Raw genomic sequence first — 24,318 nt, 5'->3', positions numbered from 1 at the left:
GGATAACAGTAGAGTGCATTTTCATGCACTCTAATAAGAACTAGAGAATGTAATTCCAAGGAAATTACGAGTGCATGAAAATGCAAAAATTTACAGATAAATCATGTAGATATGGTTAAGGTGTTGCTAGGGTAGACATGGTGGTTTCATAGTTTTTGAAAGTTGATAGTGCTAAAATAGACAGTTTAAAATTGAATTAGCTAACCTGATTACCAGATTAGCTAACTATGCTAACAATGTTAACCATGCTAACTATGCTAACGAGGTTGATTAGCTAACTTAGTTGATGATTTCTAGCAGTTAATGCTAAAAATGCTAACTATGCTAACAATGCTAACTATATTAACAATGCTAACCAGGTTGATTAGCTAACTTAACTGATGATTTCTAGCAGTTGTGCTAAAAATGCTAACTATGCTAACAATGCTAACCAGGTTGATTAGCTAACTTAGTTAATCATTTCTAGCAGTTATGCTAAAAATGCTAACTATGCTAACAATGCTAACTATGCTAACTAGCTAACTTGCTAATGAGGACTTTTATTTTGAAACATTTGTTGCTAGGGTATCCATGATGGCCACTATCAGAAATAAAGAAGTTACTGTAGTAAAATCATGTTGGTTGCTATGGAAACGGTCATAAACGCTTAATTTGAATGGTTGCTATGTTGGTTGCTAGGTATGTGGAGGTTTCATGTAGTTGACTGGAGGCATAGGTGATGATAACTGACAGTTGGAATGGTTGAACAGTTAAATAGTTGAGTATTTTCAATGGTTAAATGATTTAATAGTGTATTATTGCAGTGAGGACTTTTATTTTGAAACAGTTGTGGACAGAGGAAACAGTTAACAGGATATGTAGTCTTAATGAGATTGTATGCTTAAAGCCTGAGAGAGAGAGAGAGAGAGCTGCTGCAGCTGGACTGGCCACCTGGCATAAGATTCTAATTGCCCTATTATGATGTCATAATCGTAATGTTAAGTCTATGGGGGGAATTTTAATAGTTTTTATTTAATAGTTCAAAAAGTATAAAAGTTACAAAGTTGAAAAATACATAGCTGAAGTCACCTAAGTAAGACCTACGCAGCGCAGTTTGAATGAAGTTTCTACGTTAAACGGTTCAAGCTGAATTGCACGCACAAAAACGTTAGAAGAAAAATAATAACTAGAAATGCAATTCCAAGGAATTACCAGTGCATGAAAATGCAAAAATGTGTAGATAATGTAGATATGACTACTAAGGTGTAGCTAGGCTAAAGATGGTGATTCCATAGTTTAAAGAAAGTTGATAGTCTGAAGGTAGACAGTTTAAAGCTGAAACATCCCAGTTCCAACTTAACTAATGATTGCTATTCATGTTAAAATGTTAACTATGGTAACAATGCTAACCAGGTTGATTGGTTAACTTAGCTACTGATTTCTTGTAGTTATGGTAAAAATGTTAACTATGCTAACAGTGCTAAAGTTGCTAACAATGCTAACCAGGTTGATTAGCTAACTTAGTTGATGATTTCTAGCAATTATGCTAAAATGCTAACTATGCTAACAATGCTAACTATGCTAATCATGCTAACTAGCTAACTTGCTAGTGAGGACTTTTATTTTGAAACATTTGTTGCTAGGGTATCCATGGTGGCCACTATCTGGAAACAAGAAGTTACTGCAGTATAATCATGTTGGTTGCTATGGAAACGGTCATAAACACTTAATTTTAATGGTTGCTATGTTGGTTGCTAGGTACATGGAGGTTTCATGTAGTTGACTGGAGGCATAGTGGATGATAACTGACAGTTGGAATGGTTGAACAGTTCAATAGTTGAGTAGTTTCAATGGTTAAATGATTTAATAGTGTATTATTGCAGTGAGGACTTTTATTTTGAAACAGTTGTGGACAGAGGAAACAGTTAACAGGATATGTAGTCTTCTGAGAGACTGTATGCTTAAAGCCAGAGAAACTGACAGTTGGTGCCCAGGTGGCCAGCCACCTGGCGTAAGATTCTAATTGCTGCCGTGATGTCATAATGAGCAATGTTAAGTCTATGGGGGAAATTGTAATAGTTTTTAACTAATAGTTTAAAAAGTATAAAAGTTACAAAGTTGAAAAATACATTGCCCACATCGCGTAAGTAAGACCTACGCGACATAGTTTGAATGGAGTTTCTACGTGAAGCGGTTGAAGCTGAATTGCGTGCGTTAGAAGAATAATAAGAAGAAGTTGAAGACTAGGAAGAACAGTACAGTGCATTTTCATGCACTGTAATAAGAAGAAGTCGGATAACAGTAGAGTGCATTTTCATGCACTCTAATAATGCACGTTCCAAATAGCGCATCACAATAGGAAATTTGACCAAGCAGTGGTATAAACTGAAATTACATCACCAACCAAAGCTTTCAGCTTTTTTTAAGAGCTGGAAATGAATCAATGACCACTGAAAAAACAAGGCATTGGCTAACCACAACCACTCAAGCAGTCAGTAAAGATAAAAGCTATTGATTATTCTGATAAACACCAATATTGCACCAATGTGGATACATGTTTGATGTATTGTGTCATTTTATATTAAGCTATGTAACAAATTCCCTAATATTACCTGACTTTGCCCCAAAATGATGAAATTCCCCGACTTTCCACATTTGGAACAGACTTTTAAAAATCAATGATATTCCAGAAATTCCATGATCAGTGGGAGCCCTGCAATATTTTCCTCCTGTATATTACATACCTATACATTGCTGGTAAATTTCAATACAGTAGAGCTACATGCTCATTTCACTGAAATCACTATCTTATGTGGCCTTGGCTATAGCTTAGTTCAGGGGCGGTCAAAAGCATTAATACAAATATATTTCCAGGCAGCATGGGTGTTTATCTAGATAATTAGGCCTATTAGCTTTTATCACTACTGGCTGCTTAAGAGGTTGTGGGTTAGCCCTACCTTGTTCTTTCAATGCCCATTTATTCATTCATCTACATCTCCTCCTTTAAGTTCAACCTGTTCCAGGCAAAGGGTATGCAATATAGGATACTGTAACTGTTGAAGCTTCAGGTGGTGTTAGTGGCACAGACCTCTCTTTCCTGTCAGAACACCTTGACTTTGCCCTGATGAAGGCCTAGCCCAGGCTGAAACATTTTGGCATTTCTAACATGATCTATCAAGATTAAGCCTATTAAGATTAAGCCCACAATCCACAATACAATTTCATTTCATAATACGGTTTTGGCTTGTTAGTTTAGAGTGCCACACAAGTAAACATAAACAGTCTCAGAAGAAGGAAAGATAAAGCTTCAGACCTTCAAGCCACACTTGTGTCTGTTTTTGGCAGGGTAGACCTTCCAATAGATGAAGTATGGTGCACTCATGATCAACGCCACTACCCACACCACAGCACTGACCAGCCGCGCAGCACAGACAGTGCGGTGCTGTTTAGTGAAGACGGGCCGCAACACACACAGCGCCCGGTCCAAACTAATGACCGCCAGCAGGAAGACGCTGCAGAATATGTTGGCGTACTTGAAGAAGGCGTTGAACTTGCAGAGGAAGACGCCGAATGTCCAGTCGCCTTGGTACTTCTGGGCCAGTGAGATGGCGCGGGTCAGGCAGAAGATGAAGTCGGCAATGGCCAAATTCACTAGCCAGACATAAGTGACTTTAGTCCGCAGCCAGACGCCAGCCACCCATATGACTAGGCCATTGCCGATGGTTCCCAGGATGATAATGATGAAGCAGAACACAATTTCGATGTTGAGTAAAAAGGTATCCACAGTTGCCTGACCATCTCCAAAGGAGGAATTGATCTGAGGCTGCAGGAGTGAAATGTTGAGGGACATTCTGCAGGAATAAATAAATAGTATTAATGATGATGATGATGATGATAACAACAACAACGATATTATTAATAATAATAATAATAATAACAATACAATTATTTTCTTGAGTCTTGTTTTGCTTTCAAGGTTGAAAGATTGAAGACATCACCTCCTCCATTAGACTTCAGTGGTGTGTGTGTGCATGTGTGTGTGCATATGTTCCCGTTTTGTAGAGAAAAGCACATTTCTTTGCCCGCCTCATCTCCGTCAGAGGAGATTACTGTTATGGTCAGTTTCGTTGGGTTCTACATAGGGATGGGTATTGATACGTTTTTATCAATATCGATGGCATTATCGATTCTGCCTATCAATCCAATTCCTTATCAATTCTCTTCTCGATTCCCAAAAAATGTAGGTGCACCCACATTTTTCATTGCATCGCCTTTAACGCCAAAAGGTCACCTTTTATCGCTCTCCTTTCATATAATGTGAATGATTTTTTAACAATAAGGCGTAGAAAAAGCTTGTCTTTATTTAAAACACAATAAGGAATATACATATTCTTTATAAAGAATTATAAAGATGTATATAGCCTACAGTATATATATAATATAATATAATTCTTTATATATTCTAGGTACTTTGGGGTTAACTGTAACCATTTTTGAGGCCGTTTAAAACGTGCATCAAATCACACAATTTGGTCGTTTTGGGTGTCGTAGCGTGTAATAAAGGTCGTCAACAATCAAATTGACTACTTTTAAAATTAATTTGAAGAGTTTAAGAGGAGAGTTTTTGGTTTTCTTCTAGCTTGGGTAAGCAGGAGGATAGAATTTAGCAATTGCTGCCAACATAGGCTAGCCTACTGTCAAAAACATCCTTGTGTGCGGATGACGGTCTGATTCAAGCAGGAGGGTAGAATTTGGCGAATTTGGCGGCAGCTGCTGCCAAAATACTGTGGGGGAAAAACATCCTTGCGGTTTTGACACCACATAATAAACTCAACAAGGTAGCCCAGGTGCTGGCGAGCCGTAGGCTACCTCTGCGGACCTGGTTTCTCCACACTATACTTTTGCCCCGGCCGCAATCGCTGCCAATCCTTCTTCTCCTCCTCTTCAGATGAAGAAATAAAAAAGAACGAGTCGATTTGACAATTACAACTTTTCTTACAATCCCTCCAACAGGCCACCGCCAACAAGACAGGCTCAGCAGCCTCATACAACTGTAGCCTACTGTGTTACTACGGGACCCGACGTCAGCGGATAGGCTACTATGAGCGCGATTGGCAAGACAACTAGAAATTCTTCTTTTAAACTCTTAAAACGAATGAAAAAAGTAGTCAGTTTGATCGTCGACAACCTTTATTACAACCCACGACACCCAAAACGACCACATTGTGTGATTTGGTGCGTTTTCAACAGCCTCAGAAAATGGTTACAGTTAACCCCAAAGTACCATATTCTAATCTATACTAGCCTACTGACATTTCTGATATTCATGACATTCATGACTATTCATATTACAACTCTGCCTCTTTAATTCAGCTGTCGGCTTGAAGCCTCAAATTGTAAACAAAGTAGCATAGTTGGCTAGCTTATTATAGTCTACTGGTTGGACTGTTCAGTTTCCCCTTGTGTGTTTAAGTTGCAAGGTAGGCTAAAACTTTTTCTATTGGGACAGGCCCTTTTGAGTCTTAGAGTTGGAAAACATTGAGATGATCAGTCAACTTGAATGCAAGAGTTTGAATCAAATTTGTGCAGTAGCCTACGCTATGATGCTAACCGAAATTAATTATAATGTCGCTAGTTGTCTTCTATGCGTCATTGCTTTCACGATTGTGAATGTGCATGTCGAGGGGCGGGTGTCTAGCGCGCACGAGAGAGGGAGAGGGAGATGGAGAGAGAGCGGGCCAAGGGGGTTACTTGTATACAGTTTGGCAAAGTTGCACGCATAGTCTACAATTAAAACTTGTGAAGGAAACGCATGCTTTCACCCGAGCAGCGTCAGGTGCACCTAGAATTATTTCCAGGCACACTCTTAAACATTTTGGGCGCATATGCACTCTGGAGCCCTGGACCGGGCAACGTTAGCACCCCTTCGTAGGCTGTCGAACAGATGACACTCTTGGAGCTTAATCCCATGCTTCACGGACAAATGTTTTAACATATTGCTGGTATTACTACCCTACTGTAACAATAACTGATAACAATACTGTACTGGTTGCAGACGGCAGAATATTCATCACGTTTAGTGAAATGGGGCCAGGCTTTGGATCTCTTCCTCCTCTCGGGGTTGACTTGTAGTATGACTCGTCGCAGAGGGCGTGTAGTAACACAAAATGTCAGGAAAACCGGAACAAGTCCGACGTCATGCAGGCTGTGGGAATCGTTAAGGGAATCGATAAAAAAAAAAAGACGTACGATGTCGATGGAATTGATAAGTTAAACCCGGTTCTAAGACGGAACCGGTTATCGATGCCCAACCCTAGTTCTACAATGCTGGGGTGCCATTTCCTGCATAGCAGGTGGAGGGTAAAAAAGATCCGTAAAAATTGTACCTGCACACTGTTGCTGCTGCCTCCCAAGTGATTTATTTACACAACATTTTAGAAACATTGAGTATATAAATCACTTCGGGAGCAGCAACAACAGTGTGCAGGTACCTATACAGCAGCTGATAATGTAGTAACGTCCAATAATATAATAACGACCAATAACGTAATCATTTTATTGTAATAAAGCCCATGTAATAATTTGCCAATAATGGAGTAACATTTCTGAATCAACAATGTAATACCATTTTAATGGGGTGTGTGTGTGTGTGTGTGTGTGTGCGTGCGTGCGTGCGTGCGTGCGTGCGTGCGTGCGTATGTGTGCGTATGTGTGCGTGTGTGTGTGTGTGTGTGCATGGGTGTTTGTGCCTGTTCACTGTGTGTGTGTGTGTGTGTGTGTGTGTGTGTGTGTGTGTGTGTGTGTGTGTGTGTGTACAGTACGTGCATGTGTGTGCGTATTATTTACCAAACGCAAAATTCGGTGTCGTAATGATCCTACACTTCAAATTTCGTACAGTTTTGAACGTGCAGATACCTGCGGCTACAATGCCTCATTTTTGCACAAAACTGGGCATGCCTTCAGAGGGTGTGCCTTCGCCTCTTGGGCTCCAGTAAGGTGATTATTACACTATTGGCTGCAGTTATTACGTTTAACGTTTTTTTCGTTAATGTTTCGATAATGTAATAACCAGCCAATAATGTAATGGCTTACATTATTTGCAAAAAAGTTATTACATTATTGGCCATTATTACATTATTGGCTGTTATTACGTTATCGGCTGCTACAGGGTACTTTTTCAGTGTTGTAATTTCCTGTAGCATGAAGCATGAGAAGCCTGCAGTTTATAAAGATCTGGCGCTAAATTGGCCTTCTCTCAGACTTCTCACTCCTTCCCCTTCCCACTGTCAAATCTATGATACGTTATAACCCAATTGAGTTGACACTGAATGGAGCTTTACACTGACGTGCATTTCTTCAAGACCTGCACAGCATTGTTTGTTGTGTTTTTGTGTGTGCTATGCTCACTTTGCTTCTGACACCCGCACACATACACAAAGATGGGCATTGGGGGGTGTGTGTGTGTGTGTGTGTGTGTGTGCTCCTGGTGAGCTCACTAAGTGTGTGTGTGTGTGTGTGTGTGTGTGTGTGTGTGTGTGTGCTCCTGGTGAGCTCACTAAGTGTGTGTGTGTGTGTGTGTGTGTGCGCACTAGGCTACCTCCAGATGGGTTAAATGCAGGGGACCAATTTCCCTCAGGACAAATAATGCAACTTTTAACTAAAATGCTTTTAGAAATATTTTTTTGATGTAAGTTGGCTGAACAAACCAGTTCACAACGAGTCATTTTAACACATCATTCGTGATACTTGAGTTAGATATTGGTGAAATGCTGTTGGATGTGGCTAGATGGCTATCTATAGTGTCGTGCACAGTTTTATCTGTGTTAAGAAGCAGGAAGTTGATGTTTTGACATATTTCAGGTACACTTCTATCTTACTGTAGATAGCTTAAATATGTAATATTGCAAGATGCAATAACCATGACACCAATAGCAAACTTTAGGGTCCAATTTAAATGATGGACAAAATGTTAAGTATACTGGGTAACACACATGGAAATACAGAGCAGACTCCCATTTCAAATAACAACTTTTAGCATGAGTATAGTATTACAATATAGGTTTTCTATAGAAGAGTGTAAAACCCTTTTTTGTCTTTATTCCAGATCCAGAAAATGGATAATCTTTTTGTCATATTCTATGGAAAGTTTGATATTTTTATTGATATTGTAGGCCTACAGATATTGATGAAGAGACATGAAGATGAAAAGATCATCTTCTGATCCTGCACATATTAAAATGATGTCATCAATATATCCCAAGTAGATTGCCATATACCAAAGGTTTCTTAAAGTAAAATAAAGTTGCTTTCTCCTTTACCAATCCATCATACAGTAGACTACAGCATGTTCCCATTGCACAGACTTTTCTCAGCCTGTCTGAATAAGCGATCCTGAAAGATTAATAAAGATGTTGTTCTGAGTCCATTTTGTCAAGGATCAGGTAAACTGCAGAGGATGGTTTCCAGTTTTTTGCCAAGAAGTGTGAATGCCAAGTCTTCTTAATGCTCAATTGCGCAGAGTGATTCAGTATCCATAGCAGCCAAGAACGTTTTTGCCCTGATGAACTAATTGTTCAATCTGTTTCAGGACAGTTTTAGTGTCTTGAGTGTATGCTGAAAGGGATGGCAAAATGGGTTTAAGAACGTATTTAGAGATGTTTTTGGTTTAGTGGGAGGTTCAGTGGGATTAGTTTAGATTAGATTAAAGTCAACTTTGTTGAACCAACTTTGTTATCTCTTTTCCCCAGACTATAACAGCTCCTTCCTTATCTGCCTTTTTAATCACCAAATCATCATCATTCATCATTTCCCCGAGAGCTACGCGCATATTGAAAATATTTGACATGCATGTCTCACTGACAACTACACCATCCAACTGACAATGCACTGTCCAGTTTATCCAAATACCAAACTCAGTGCATGACATAGAAGACCAAGGAGAGGGAGAGTTGGAGTTAAGAGGACTCCCTTGGGAGTATTAAAATTTGGGTTTATGGTAAGAGTAGACCTGTAGTAACTGAAAATGAATTCATGTTAGAATAATGGAAGAGGATGGGGCAGGGAGAACCAGATTAGTGTAGATCACTGGCCAATTTTTTCAGATACAGCCAAAGACAACTCCTTTAATGATCATTTCAGAGGCCATCTTTGAAATCCACCAGAAGTTTTTGTGGTTGAAATAGCTACAAATAGACCTTACCGGGTGATACTGAGCCGAAATTCTACCATGGCACAGTCCAATCTAATAATAATAATTTGCTGCCAAATAGGCAACAGGACCTGAAAACTTTAACTTATTGACAGTTCAGCACCAGAGCTAATCATCTCCGCTGATCTTGCATGTTCTTGCCAACCTCATTTCCTCTGTTTTTAACACCAGTTCAGTATACTTTAGTCTCTTGCTTTCAAGAGTTTCCTCAATTGGATCTTCAAAAGCAATCCTTTACTGACTGTACCCTCACACTCAGAATACAATAATGATAATGAGGGTTTACCTAATTATGGCCAATGAAACAGTGGAAAATGACAAACAAAATATGACTAAAACTTCAGTGGTTCTCTTCACTAAACATGCCATGTTCCAACAGACATTCTGAGGTTGCAATCGCTCGATGATGCTGTGTATGTTAAGTAAAATAATGCTTACCCGCTTGTAATCTGCTGTACTCTCCTGTGTAATGCCGATTCAGATTTTTCTCTGTGTGTTCATTTGACTACCGCACAGGGGAGCCTCTCTCTCTCTCTCTCTCTCTCTCTCTCTCTCTCTCTCTCTCTCTCTCTCTCTCTCTCTTTCTCTGTTGCATGAATAAAGAGGAGGTAGTGAGAACAGGGCTAGAAGACAGACAGTGTACACACTGCACGTATGCACGCGCACACACTCAAACACACAAACACACACACACACACACACACACCAGTGCACGTCATTGTTGATAATGTCTCCTTTTTTGATATAAGAACATTTTTCAAATAAATCATTAAGGCAATAAAATCAATAGGGAAAATCTTGGGAATCTTGCAACTGACCATTTACTGTATAAACGGCGAGCATTGTGGTATCTATCATGGAGGACACCAAGGCATGTCCTCTGTATTTCTTTCTTCAATTATTATTATTTTTTATTACATAAAGATACAGTAGGGTCACCCACACTGTAAATAATAGCTATTCTAAAATGTTTAGTTATATAACTCGGCTTTTGTGTTTTGTTGATTATGCTGATTTTGCCTTTTGTGTAATGTAAGTTGATGCATCACACCAAGTAGATTAGCCTACTATCCAAAACAAGAACAATTTAACATTTTGTTAGGCTATAGAATAATCCTACATTGAGAATGCTCAAGTGAATGTGGAATCTCATTAAAACTCTCAATATGTAGCACTTGCCTGGGTGGTAGCCACCATGTGTCAGACTGATCACCATGCTCCAGACTAAGATGGAAAGTTAGGGAGCAATGGTGGGAATTTGTCAAGCGCTTGAGCAACCCCCTGCAATCTATATTGTCTTAGGATCTTGTTTTGCTATTGCATTAAAAGGCCCATTTCCTGCAGCTTAGTCTATCCATAGTGCCACAAAGGCTTTAGGGGTTGATAATTATCCTGACCAGAGGGACATTTAATGGACAGCCATTAACACTACCATTTCCTGGAACATTATAAGTTTCCATGGAGGTCACCCGTTGAAGTACCAATACGCTCACATCTGCTTGGCCTCGGTGATTAGAGACTAAAGCAGCTACAGTATATGTATGGATTCCAAATGTAGATTTGTGCACCTTTATCAGCACTACATCTACTCACAGAATTAGAGCGCTTTGGACTTGATGGGGTGATGTGCCAACATAAATTACACAACAACAGTATCGCTGTCACTTTGTTACACATTTAACTTGAAATTGAATTTCAGTAAAGATTAATATGTGATCCTTTAAAAAGATTATGTAGGCCGGGGATCTGTCATTCTGGAAATGCATTGTGGGAAATGTCATATTAGTTAGCTAAACTGTGGCACAACTTATACATTATAATATAATAATAACAATAATCTTTATAGAGCACTTTTCTAAACATAGTTTCAAAGTGCTTTACTACGGAAGCCCTGAACCGCAAGTGAAGAAAAAAAAAATTGAGATGCTATCTTGTTATTTCAAGATAATATCTCGTTATTTCAAGATAATATCTCATAATTTCGAGATAATATGTAAAAAAAATAAGATTTTTTTTTTTTTTACTTTCTGATATTATCTCGTTATTTCGAGATACTAAGTCGTTATTTCGAGATATTATCTAGTTATTTCGAGATATTATCTCGTTATTTTGAGATAAAAGTAACATCTCAAAATAATGAGATAATATCTCGAAAAAACGAGATAATATCTCGAAATAACGAGATAATATCTCGAAATAACGACTTAGTATCTCGAAATAACGAGATAGTATCTCGTAATTACGAGATATTATCTCGAAATAACGAGATAATATCTGAAGGGAAAAAAAAAGAAAATCTTATTTTTTTTTTTACATATATAATAATAACAAGATAGCATCTCAAAAAAAAAATTCTTCACTTGCGGTTCAGGGCTTCCGTACTTTACATATAAAATAATAAACAAAACAAAAAATAACACAAAACATATCTTTTTTTTTTAAATTAACAAAAAACTGCAGTAATCAAAACACTACACAAGTCAAAACAAAACAAAACAAAACCAAAAAATTAAACTTAAATAAACTCCTTAAAAGCTTTACCGTACAGATGGGTTTTAAGGAGGGATTTAAAAGATGTAACAGAATCAGCTACCTTATTTGCTCAGGCAGTGCATTCCAAAGCTTTGGGGCTAACACTGAAAAAGATCTATCCCCATTATAAACATACAGTAGGCCTATACTTGACCAAGTTAGTTGAAATAGGAATTCTTAGTAGGCCTAGTGTATAAGTGCACTACTAAGTGAGCCTTTGTTTGCACAATTTGAGATGACACTAATCTGGAATTAGAACTGCAAGTGCAATCGGGTTGCATGCTTTTAAATAAGGTAACAGGTAAGTAAGGTTAAAGGAACACGGCACCATTTTTTTTGTATTAAACTATGTTATTCCCTTAAGGCGAGTTGATACATAGGCTAACTCTCGCATTGCAGTGGGTGCACTCAATGGCTCTGGTGCACGGCGCTATTTTGATAGCACTTACTGTAACATTCATTCAAACATCACTTCCGAGTTAATAGCACTGGCATGGCCATGCGGTTATTTCATCATTTCCCAACAACAGCAAAAACAAACGGGTAACCTCTAATATTGCCATTATAGCTGCAACTCAAACGCCTTTGAGGCAAGTTTGAGTTGCCTCAAACGCTGAGGCAAGTGCAGGGGGAACTCAAAGTCAGGCTGAAAGAGGCCAAGGAGGATTACAGGAAGAAGGTGGAGCAGAAGCTGCAGGAGAACAACATGAAGGAGGTCTGGGATGGAATGAAGACCATCACTGGCCTGAGGAAAAGCAGCAGCTCTGTGGAGGGGGATCTGGACAGGGCGAACCAGCTAAACCAGTTTTACAACAGGTTTGACTGCCCTACTTCAGTGCACAATGGTCGTCCACCATCACCATCACCAGCACCATCAACTGCTTCAGTGTACAATGGTCGTCCACCATCACCATCACCATCAAGGCCTGTGACCACAGGCCAAGACTGCTCAAGGCCTGTGCTGCTGAACTGGGAGAGCCACTGGAGCATATCTTCAGCCAAAGTCTACGTTTCGGGAGAGTCCCAACACTGTGGAAGACATCATGTCTTATCCCCGTCCCAAAGAAACCACGTCGACGCGAGCTGAATGACTTCAGGCCAGTCGCTCTCACATCACACCTGATGAAGACCTTGGAGAGACTGGTTCTGGGGATACTAAGGCCACAGGTGCGCCATGCACTAGATCCGTTACAGTTTGCATACCAGGAGAAAGTGGGCGTGGACGATGCCATCTCATACCTCCTACACAGGACACACTCTCACCTGGACAAGGGAAAAAGTGCTGTGAGAATCATGTTCTTTGACTTCTCTAGTGCTTTTAACACCATCCAACCCCCCAGACTGAGTGACAAGCTCCTGCAGATGGGTGTGGATGCTCACCTAGTATCCTGGATTACAGACTACCTGACAGAGCGGCCACAGTTTGTCAGACTGAAGGACTGCCTCTCCAACACTGTAATCAGCAGCACAGGTGCTCCACAGGGAACAGTGCTCTCTCCAGTCCTGTTCACCCTGTACACGTCTGACTTCTGCTACAACACGGAGTCATGCCACATGCAGAAGTTTTCAGACGATACTGCAATTGTGGGATGTATCAGGGATGGGCAGGAGGAGGAATACAGGAGCCTGGTGGAGGACTTTGTGCAATGGTGCAGACTCAACCACCTACAACTCAACACGGCCAAGACCAAGGAGATGGTGGTAGATTTCAGGAGGTCTAAGCCTGCTCTGCTGCCAGTCACCATGAGGAGGTCAATGTGGAGGTGGTGAACACATACGCGTACATCTGGACGATAAACTGGACTGGTCAGTCAACACTGAATCAATATACAAGAAAGGGCAGAGCAGGCTGTACTTCCTGAGGAGGCTGCGGTCCTTCAATGTCTGCTGCAAGCTCCTCTGGATGTTTTACCAGTCTGTTATTGCCAGTGTCCTCTTCTATGCTGTGGCATGCTGGGGAGGAAGCACTAGGAAGAGGGATGCTGGGCGACTAGACAGGCTGGTAAGGAAGGCTGGCTCTGTTGTGGGAGCTGATCTGGAGTGCATCACTTTAGTATCAGACAAAAGGACCCTGAACAAGCTACACAGCATCCTGGACAATGACTGTCATCCACTCTACAGCATGCACTATCACACAGCAGAAGAGACTATACGCTCCATGACATGCACAACAGACAGACTGAGGATGTCATTTGTACCCAGGGCCATACAACTGTACAATGCTTCACTGAAGGGAAAAGGAGAGTTGGACTTCTATGCATAGTATATCTGCACCTCCACCCTCTTATACACGTACATGGCATGGCTTACATGTCTACCCTCTTTTTGTCCATATCAGAGCCATAGAAAGAGAGAGTTGCGACACTCTTTGATGTTGCTGCCACGATCAAAAGTTCCAAAAAAAACCTGTGCTGAATGGCTGAATCGCTGGAGGGTGGGATGTACTTCTGATGCTGGAAGGTGTAATCAATTAACTCATTGACTAGTGACCAAGAGATTGGCTGTAAACAGTTCCAAAAGCCCCATAACGAGGAAATAGCCTGGAAAAAGTGCTGCCATTTTTTCCTATGGAGGTCTATGGGAGTGTCGCCACTCTGTTTTATCTACCGCTCTGGTCCATATATTTGACCAATGACTAATGTCTGCACCCATATCTAACTATCCTTGCACTGCTGCTATAACTCTTATATTATTACTATGTTAGGTCTATTTTAATTGTCCATATATTTATACTAGTACTGTTATTATTATTGCTATGCTTACATTTTGTACTGTACATATTTATTGCTGGTCACTAGAATGTAATCTTGCACTGTTGCACTGTTGGATTTACTATGCTTACATTTTGTACTGTACATATTTATTGCTGGTCACTAGAATGTAATCTTGCACTGTTGCACTGTTGGATTTACTATGCTTACATTTTGTACTGTACATATTTATTGCTGGTCACTAGAATGTAATCTTGCACTGTTGCACTGTTGGACTTATTTGCACTACCAACTTGACACACACCTCATACTGGATCAGTACCAATCCTCAGTACATTCATGCACATCTTATCCATAGTAGGCCTACCTATTTTACTGCTCCTTTAGTCATGTTGATTTGCTTTGTATTTTCCTGTTTACATTGTATTGTATGTTGTGTGTGGTGTCTTAAGCTGCTGTGACCTTGAATTTCCCCTTGGGGATCAATAAAGTATCTATCTATCTATCTATCTATCTATCTTTCTCAAGATATTAACTGCACGGGCCTGATTCTATATCATCGCCAATCGCAAATCAGATAGAGTCAAGAGCGCCTGTTTTAAATGCAAATTGCTAATGCTAATGATTGCTAATGTGGGGAGCGGTAGAATTGTGGGATTGCGGTAGAAGCTTGTTTTGCTTAATTTAACGATTGTCACGTTGTCATTTTTTGTCCGAACACGACCAAACTTCGCCTGGTTCTGTTGGTGACTCTGGCACGTACAGCACGCCCAAACTGTCGAGGTCTGGTCTGGACTCACGGCAGGGCATTCCATCCTCTCCACTCCCAAATTCTGGAGGTAGGCCTATTCTCTGATGATCCCATGGGGGCGAGCGTTGTCATCCTGGAGGATGGCATTTGGTCCCATATTCTGGAGATATGGAATTGCCACTGGCTCCAGAATCACCAACAGAACCAGGTTGGCTGACTTACAACAGATCCTTATCGAGGAATGGAATGCCATCCCACAGCAGAATGTAGCCAGGTTGGTGACCAGCATGAGAAGAAGGTGCCAAGCTGTTGTGGCTGCATATGGATCCTCTACACGCTACTGGACCCTGACACTGAGTATAAAATTAACGAATGTATGCCTAACATGTTTCGTTTTCCTCATTTCTGAGGGAGAGTGCAATTGTCAATGCTTGAAGTAAGGTGAATTCCAACAGCATAACAGGCCATTTTGGCACATTTTTCTTTGGCACTACTTACACGTTTGCTTGTGTTGCTCATTCCATGGGAGCCCAATGCTTACAAGCTGTACGTTGTAAAGGTGACTAATAAACGATGAAAATGATATAAAACCCTTTAGTGATTGGTATTATTAAAGTGGAGATATAATGGTCCAAAGTCAAGTTTCCTTACTTTTCGTGAGCGGTTTAGATAGATAGATAGATAGATAGATAGATTAAAGAACTATGCAAGTGTTTTTTAACTAATCAGCTTCGGAGTCATTGTATGCTATTTGACTAATTTGGGTTGAATGGTTCAACATCATGTAGCCTAATCATCACTCGGCAGTAATATCATCACTCTTGGATTTTCAGTTTCACTTTGGAGTGAGGATATTAGCCTAGGCTAGGCTATGCGTCAAGTCGAAGTGCTCCAAAGTTATTCCACCATACAGTAGGCCTAAAGTTATCCGATCTTGTACTGCAAATGAGCTGACATTCAGAGGAGATACATAGCTAACTAAAATGCATGTAAAGGCTAAGCAAGGTCCGGTCCAAAGACATAAGATAAGATAATCCTTTACAGTAATTGTCTCCCAAAGAAGAAATTTGCATTGTTACATCGTCCAGACAGTGAAGGACATGAAATAAATAAGACTTCCAGACCTCCACCCCACCCCATGATTTTAACGCCAGTCTTCTCCATCATTTATCCCTGTCCACTGAATTAGCCCTTTTCACGTGATGTCAGACGAAGCGTTGCTGGGTATCCTCCGGCATGTCCAGCCGCCAAATAGGCTACTACAGAAGAAGAAGAAGAAGTATTCATGGGTTTCATCAGGTCCCTTTCCACAAGTGTATACAATCAAGCACCTTGATTATCAATGCAGACTGAATGGTGCTTGATTGTATACACCTGTGGAAAGGGACCTGATGAAACCCATGAATACTTCTTCTTCTTCTTCTGTAGTATTTGGCGGCTGGACATGCCGGAGGATACCCAGCAACGCTTCGTCTGACATCACCGTGAAAAGGGCTAATTGTATGACCCGATGCCAGATAACCATACAAGCAGGCTACAGTGTGCAAGTAGGTGTTTGTGAACACGTGAAAGCAGTGGACTTCTCGATTGGTTGAGAGCAGAGACTAGTCAGACGAATATCCCCGCCCCTTTTCCCCCACTAGCCACTTGCTCCATGCAATAGTGATTTAGCATTGTCAAGAGTGTGCCGGGTGTGAAGGTGTTTGGCCGTCCTTTAGGAATATTCTATGTTATCATGAGTGTCGCTTATCGCTTTCTTTCAAGTGGCCTCTTGCATAAAGCAACATCACATATTTCTATAACCGGATGTCGTAATTCCTGCTTTAATAATGCACGGATGCACTGGATTCGTCAAATCGGAACTAAAGCCAACTCTACTGCTGTTTCTGCCAGGTACATTTGCTTGCTAGCTAGTTAGCGAATTAAATTACTCATATTAGCTAAACACATGTCAGTCTGTTTGTATATGAATGTAACGGTGTCCCTAACATGACTATGATTGGCAAAAAACCTAAAATGACACTTGACGCTGTTTTCCCCTCTGAAATTAAGTAAGTATCTACTCTGTCGTGATTTTAATAGCTGGCTAGCTAGTAATGCAGCTAGTGTTAGCCAGCTAGCGGTAAATGTCACAAGAGCCAGTAAACGCAATATAAATGGGAATTCATGTCAACATCACTCTCTCGGTAGTATTGGTTGGATTGATATTCGAGCTTCTTTTGCGGATGTGTGGACAAACTGTCTTTTGAACAAACCTCTTCCAACACCACTCAGACAGCCCTGCAGAAAGTCATTCAAGGTGGCGAAAGCAAGTCCTTTCTGTGGGTGCTGTCCCATCTAGCTAGCAAGTTATGTAGCTGTAGTTAACGTGACAGCTTTCATGGTTTGTGATGTGATCAATGTTTAATATTTATCCGAACGACTAATGTTCAGTCTTCTCTCCTTGATCAGACCTGTGGCTTTAACATATGATGTCTTCGACGGAAAAGGGGACAGTACGCCGCTGGTTTTTCTCCACGGTCTTTTCGGGAGTAAATCCAATTTCCACTCCATAGCGAGGTCCTTAGTCCAGCGGACGGGCAGAAAGGTATTGCACAACATGCTATGTGGTAGTGCTTGGCTCCACTGATCCACTAAGTGGCTAAAGATGCAACATTATGTTACTTATTGTTAATATTCTATCATTGCCCCAACAAACGTCTAGCGTCTCCCAGGGTCAAATTCTGCTCTGGGAACTCAAAGCTTACTTAGGCCTGTAAACCATTCTGCCCTAAATGATTTGACTGCTGCTGTTTATCCTTTGAAGCCATGTAGACACATGAGTGTTTCATCTTATTATTTTCATGTTGTCATTCATATAATGTGATCATTCTCTAGTGTAGTCTATAATCATAATACATTATGAAAGGAAAATAAATAAGCTCATTGTGTGACTATTTATTATGAGTGACTTATTTAGACAGACTTTGGTGTTGCATGATATTCTTAAGGAAATGTAAACTTGTATCCTAGTTAGTGTCTTAACTGTCCTTTGTCCAGTCAGGTGGTGACAGTTGATGCACGTAACCATGGCACAAGCACACACAGCCCCATAATCACCTACGAGGCGATGACCAATGACCTCACGCAACTGCTCTCTCAGCTGCGAATCGGGAAGTGCATTCTGATTGGCCACAGCATGGGAGGCAAGGTGGCCATGACAACAGCTCTCACGCAGGTAATGTAAGACACAGGAGGGTAGAAATTTAGTTCGGGATCTGTTCGGGAATACAGAAATATACTCCATTTGAGTAGCTACGTCCGATAAATGTAACATTGAAGATATAGCCTAATAGGAGAGCAACTTGAACAACAAAACAAGCCCGATCGATAGATTGTTGTGGTCCATTTCCGGCTGTGTTTTTGTTCCTGTACGACTCCAATGTAACAATGTATACTGAGAAAGGAAGTAGCATAGGGACTGACCACCATGACGACTGTTTCCTAAAATTATATTTTAAAAAATCACAACATATTGCCTTGCGTACAGTAATCGATCATACATGTATTAATTGTAACCCCTATCATGATGCATATTGTATGGCCAGATTCTTGTCAATGCACAGCCATGGTCTTGGTGTTCTCTTTAATGGCTGAGATATAAGAATGCTGTTGGAAAAAGCCTTATGATGGTCTACTTTAACCTCTACTGTGATATTTGCCTTTCCCTCCTTCCCCCTCCCTCCTCCCTATTTTCTCCTCCTCCATTCTCCCCATCCTCCCTTTCTCTCCTTCCCCTTCCTCATCCCTTCCTCTTTCCCTCCTTCCTTCTTTCTCTTCCTCCTTCATTCTCTCCTTCCCCTCCCTCTTTCCTCTCTCATTTCCTTCTTCCCCTTTATTCCTCCTTCTCTCCCTCTCTCCTTTCCTCCCTCCCTCCCTCCCTCCTTCCCTCTGTGTGTTTTCCTCTCAGCCGACTCTAGTGGAGCGCCTGGTGGTGGTAGACATAAGCCCCGCCCAGACTGCGTCGGTCACAAAATTCCCCGCCTACATTCAGGCGATGAAGGACGTGAGAGTGCCCAAAGATGTACCCCGCTCCACTGCACGCAGGCTGGCAGAGGACCAGCTACGCAAACATGTCAAAGTGAGTCCATCAAGCAAGAGGCAGTTGTCCAGTTTTATATCATTTGTTGTGTTGACACCGTACATTCAGTAACAGTGTGCAGGGTTTTTTCAGGGTGTGTTTTTGATCTTGAAGATAATTTGAAGATAAGTTTTTGTGCCACATTCAAATTCCTATTATATGTTATATTATGAGCATAGTGAATGACAGATCACCACATCTGTCAGTATCACTACCTGCTGCCTCAGCCATTCACTATGTGGGTCGAACTTCTGAACTTCCCGCCGAAAATAAAATGTTATGGCTTGCTTTCATCACTGACACTCGTGATTCAGTTGGAGTTTGCAAGTCCTGTCCTCTGGTTTTAGCTAGTTAGTTCATTAGTTTTGGACAAAAATGTTGAGAAGTGTGCTGTGCTCTTAACTCCCATGTCTGATTGTCATGCTCTTTCCAATGCTGGTTTTCATAGGAGCGCTCAGTGCGGCAGTTCCTCCTGACAAACCTGGTCGAGGAGGACGGACAGTATTCTTGGAGGATCAACTTGGAGGCCATCTCCAATCACCTGAATGACATCATGAGATTCCCAGAATTTAACACCAGCTACGAGGGACCAACCCTCTTCCTTGGTGGGACCAACTCTGCGTATATCAGGTAAAAAGAAAACGGGACGTGGGAGGCATAATTGTCAGCAGTCATACCACATTCGTCTCTTAAGTGGCCATGGGGACCTGGATTCGATTCCAACCCGCGGTCACTTCCTCATGCTACTCCCATATCTCCCACTCATTTCCTGTACGCTCCTACTGTCCAATCGCAATTAAAGGCAACAAGCCCCAAAAATAGAAAACAAAGGTTTAGTTTACACTAGACTGTTTTCATTAGGAAGTTACACACAAGCAAACAATATTTACAAAATACAAAATACATTGTATTGTAAATAATTATGATTTTACTCCTATTATAATCCTTGATGTTTCATATAAAGGGGATAGTAGAGGTTCAGCCCCTTCAGTTGAAAACTGCATGGTGAGCAAATACAATGGGAGACAAACACTGCACAACACAAAGCACTTCACAGAACAGGCAGGCAGCCAAATCCACTGTTGCACAGTCCTGTACGCAATACAATGGCAGAGCTAACCTTAGCAGGATCATTAGTCATGTCTGGCTCTTGTAATGTCCTGTGATGATATTGGTTTTAAAGGAATAGTTTGGAATTTTGGACATAGGACCTCATTTCCAAGTTGCAGCGTTCATCTCTTGCTAATCTGGTGCCGAGATAACGCAAGTCAACGGTAACATCCAGCCTGCCACTGAAAACACTCCACAAAACACCCGAAACAAATAAATTATAACGTCAGACTATCGATGCACATGCCTGTGTTGATAGAACAATGTTAGAAATAAAACTAACCTTGCATCGCATTGCAATAGCCTACTTTGTTCCCTGTATGGCAGTGGCGGATTGATATTGAGAAAGTAGTCCCTCAAAATGCAATAAATCATTGAGTTACAAGGTTAGTTTTATTTCTAAAATTATTCTATCAACACAGACATGTATATCGATAGTCTGATGTTTTAATTTACTTGTCTCGGGTGTGCTGTGGAGTGAGTAAGACTGTTTTGGATATTACCGTTGAAATGCGTTAGCTCAGAACCAGCATTAGCAAAGGGGAACGCTGCAACTGAAGGAAGGGGTTAAACACGATAAAAACTGTCTCCACCGACCTATATCACCTCGGCAAGGTTGGAAATGAGGTCCTATGTCCAAAATTCCGAGCTATTCCTTTAAGTCTCTACTTCTGCTGGTTATGAATGTCTCATTACTCGGCTTGTTACTAGTCAACTGTCCAAAAAGTGTTTTGACGTGGGGCGCTTTTTTTCTGTCTACACGGTCTACTTAAGGGCTCTCCTGACAGGATGCTCGCAAGCTACCAGTAGCTCCCCCCTGTTTCTAAATATCTCTCTAAAGGTTGTAATATAAAACTGACAGCTTTGTATATGCTTGTATATGATTATAGTTATTGTTATTCTTCAACTCTATGTATTATAATTACTATTTATAATATTGGTATTCTTTCTGACCTCGAGGCCCAATTTTTAAAGTACTAAGTGGCCCGGGGCCCGTTCAATATTCCCCCCCCCCCCGACACACAATGCACTGTTTTGATATTGACATTGTAAATGTAAACGTTCTCTAAGAAGAATGTAAGGCAGTTTGCAGTAATGTCAAGCACAACGTCGTTGCCGAAAAAAAATAAAATAAATAGCGAATAGCCAATGATAACCTAAGTGCGTGGCGGATCTATGATAAACTAATGCATGCTCGGCGGGCCGAATTAAAGTGCGTGGCGGGGCGCAGTTGGTTTGGACACCCCTGAAGGCAGTCCCGCGGCCCTTGCGGCCCACAGATGCAAAACTGAAAGTTTGTTGCGGCCCTTGGTGGGTTGCTGGCGGCCCAGGTTTGGGCCGCGGCCCTATGGTTAAGAATCACTGATTTAAACTATACATTTAGCTATAAACCATTCATTTTAATGTTCATGTGATGTTTATTGATTTCATTGTAAGTAGCTTTGGACAAAAGCATCTGCTACCTACCATAAACCTAAATATAATTCAGTAAATGTACGTTACTGAAACCCATTTCTATTGGTGAGGCGTCAAGCTAACCCGAGTGCGTCTCCACTTCCTCTAGCTCTGAAGACTACCCCGAGATCCAGCGTCTTTTCCCGTGTGCTGACATTCAGTACATCCCAGACGCTAGCCACTGGATCCACGCAGACAAGCCACTGGACTTCATCAGCACAGTCATATCCTTCCTGCAGTAGCCCTGGCCAGGTCAGGCCAGACGCCGGGGACAGAGGCCAGGACCTTACAGTCGCCAGCAAGGAGAAATGGATTAACAAGCATCTTTTCATTTTGTTTTTTTTTAGTCTCATTTAGTCTCATTTGTTTATGCCTTTCATTTTTTGGGGGGGAATGTTTGTTTATTTTAGGCCATGTTGTTTATGGCCATTTTGTTTTTTTATTTTTGTTTTTAGGTCATTGTCAAGTAACAGTGTATGCAGATGCCTATGGGTTTGCAGAGTTGCATACTATAGAATTCGCACTGGCAATTATTAACTTATCCAAAGGACATATTATGAACATTACTGTGATTAATTACTGGATGTTAGTATAAGGGTATAAACTAGGATTCCATGGGTTGCACTTTTAATCCAAATAGAAACAGAAGAATGACTCAATCGGAATGGAAATGATACAGATAAACACCTTGATGGGAATAAAACTGCTAAAATCTGTTTGTTCAGAATAGTTTAGAATGGCAAAAAACTGTCCATGTAAATCCACCTATAGTTTGGAGTGAAAAGCGCAAGGTTTGAATAGTGTAATAACAGAGTAATGATCTTTAGAGGGGCCTTCAGAAGAGCAGCAGACCGCACAGATCACTAAGAGCTTTAACACATCTCTTACTTATTTCATTTTAAGATTTAAGATATATTTTTTAATATGGGGAGAGTTTGGTGACAATCCGCAAGTTGTGTTTCTTTCTTTCTTTCTTTCTTTTTTACTACATGCAAGGGAGCAGTATTAAATATAGTTAGCTAGATGAGAATATATAATATAATCAGGTGAGAGAGTTAGGTGATCTAATAGAATCTGCCATTGATTAGGCAGTTGGCTTTAACTCCAGTGTGAAGGCTTCACACAGCTGTTGACAACCTGCTACATTGGATACTGGTCACTAAGTAAGATGCATGCAACATCAGCATTATAGTTCACACACAAATTGCGATTGTGCCTTCACAAAATTGAGAAATGAAAGCCACATAAATAGATAATAAATAAACAGCATACACTAAAGGTTAATTATTTAAGATAAACATAAATTGATATGCAATGCACACATTCACAGATCTCAACAGTACTTGAATATGTTAACACTATTAATGTTCCAGTTTATATTATATAGAAAAAACATTATCAATATTTGGCTGTACAGTTTATTATGACCATCCCAATGTGACCAATATGGCAGGTTATAAGACAGCATACTAACACAGGAGTGCCATTTACAGTGCCGTTGGCTTTCTCAGGGGGCACGTATACATATACATATTACAGACGTATACATACATATATTACCTGTGCCCTAATACTTGAATTGCCACCTTTTAGTGTACAGTTTGTACATAGAAAGCTCTTGTCTTTTATTCTGATTTGTGTTCTTTGTTAACATGTAAGGGTTATACAGTATATGCGTAAATATAGTATTTACACTACGTAAAGAGTAAAGGGACACAATATGCACTGCTAACCTCAACAGGTCTTATCTCATTTATAAATAAGTCAATATTCTATTGTTGATGTAATATTTGTCCAAGTCAGGTATAGTAAATGTTAATGTTAATATTATTGTGCTAGACATTTCTTGTTTTGTTTGTTCTTAGGTAATACTTGGTCAGAATGACTGGTGGCAGACAACTCTTCCAGTATCTCAGATGTTAATCATAACATTCGTAGCTAAATGTAAATAGTCATTAACAGCATGAGTTTGTATTCCGTTAGTTATCTATTTCCAAACTGGCAGTTGACTGTGGCATAACTGTGCACCAGACCGTGTCAAGTCTCATACTCGAGTGAACTGCATTGTGGGTAGTTACATGATTCTTTGATCCATTTTCATATTTTTTCTTTCAGGCTTTGGATAGTAGCTAAGAGGAGGATGATGCAGTTTGATCAGAATGTAAAAGTGTGTAACTATCATGAATGAATCGATGTTTAACCATCAAGATTGTCAGTGTCTGAATGAGGTTTTTAATTTAGCAGATTTTATTGAACTTAAAGTGATTTTCTCTATCAATATTTTTTGACAAGACAAAGTAACCTATATTTGTTGAAAAAGCTTATACTTGTGTGTGTGTTGAGACTGACAAGTGATGTCCATTTGTATTGCAATGTTTACATGTTGTAGCTATTTATTATATACAAAAATAAAAAAAAATTGAAATGTTTTCCATTGTCAGTGTCTGATTCT

General features: G+C 40.4%; 2 protein-coding genes across 4 annotated transcripts in view; one reads left to right on the top strand and one right to left on the bottom strand.

Moving 5' to 3' along the window:
- The window catches only part of LOC134080714 (C3a anaphylatoxin chemotactic receptor-like), a 35,388-nt gene extending 17,667 nt beyond the window's left edge, over positions 1-17,721 (bottom strand). The window contains exons 1-2 of one of the 2 annotated variants that reach the window (XM_062537286.1): positions 17,437-17,721; positions 3,293-3,830 (exon numbers count right to left, since the gene is read on the bottom strand). In XM_062537286.1, coding sequence (XP_062393270.1) covers positions 3,293-3,829 — 537 coding nt within the window. In that variant the 5' untranslated portion in view covers position 3,830; positions 17,437-17,721. Of the gene's footprint in view, positions 1-3,292; positions 3,831-9,625; positions 9,750-17,436 lie in introns of those variants that run through there. The other variant, XM_062537287.1, reaches the window with a different exon arrangement.
- abhd11 (abhydrolase domain containing 11) lies at positions 16,836-24,289 on the top strand. 2 transcript variants are annotated; one of them, XM_062537288.1, is made up of 6 exons: positions 16,836-17,074; positions 17,633-17,768; positions 18,225-18,398; positions 19,131-19,301; positions 19,750-19,931; positions 21,976-24,289. In XM_062537288.1, the coding sequence occupies exons 1-6, from the start codon at positions 16,917-16,919 to the stop codon at positions 22,106-22,108; spliced, it is 954 nt and encodes a 317-aa protein (XP_062393272.1). In that variant the 5' UTR covers positions 16,836-16,916; the 3' UTR covers positions 22,109-24,289. The 2 variants fall into 2 exon arrangements, with proteins under 2 accessions (XP_062393272.1, XP_062393273.1); XM_062537289.1 differs by having other exon boundaries at positions 18,221-18,398.
- The last annotated feature ends 29 nt before the right edge of the window (positions 24,290-24,318 follow it).

Source organism: Sardina pilchardus, chromosome 5, assembly GCF_963854185.1.
Source record: "Sardina pilchardus chromosome 5, fSarPil1.1, whole genome shotgun sequence".
Taxonomy (NCBI): Eukaryota; Metazoa; Chordata; class Actinopteri; order Clupeiformes; family Clupeidae; genus Sardina; species Sardina pilchardus.
Note: the sequence above shows the minus strand (reverse complement) of the source record. Positions and strands in the feature narration are given on the sequence as shown.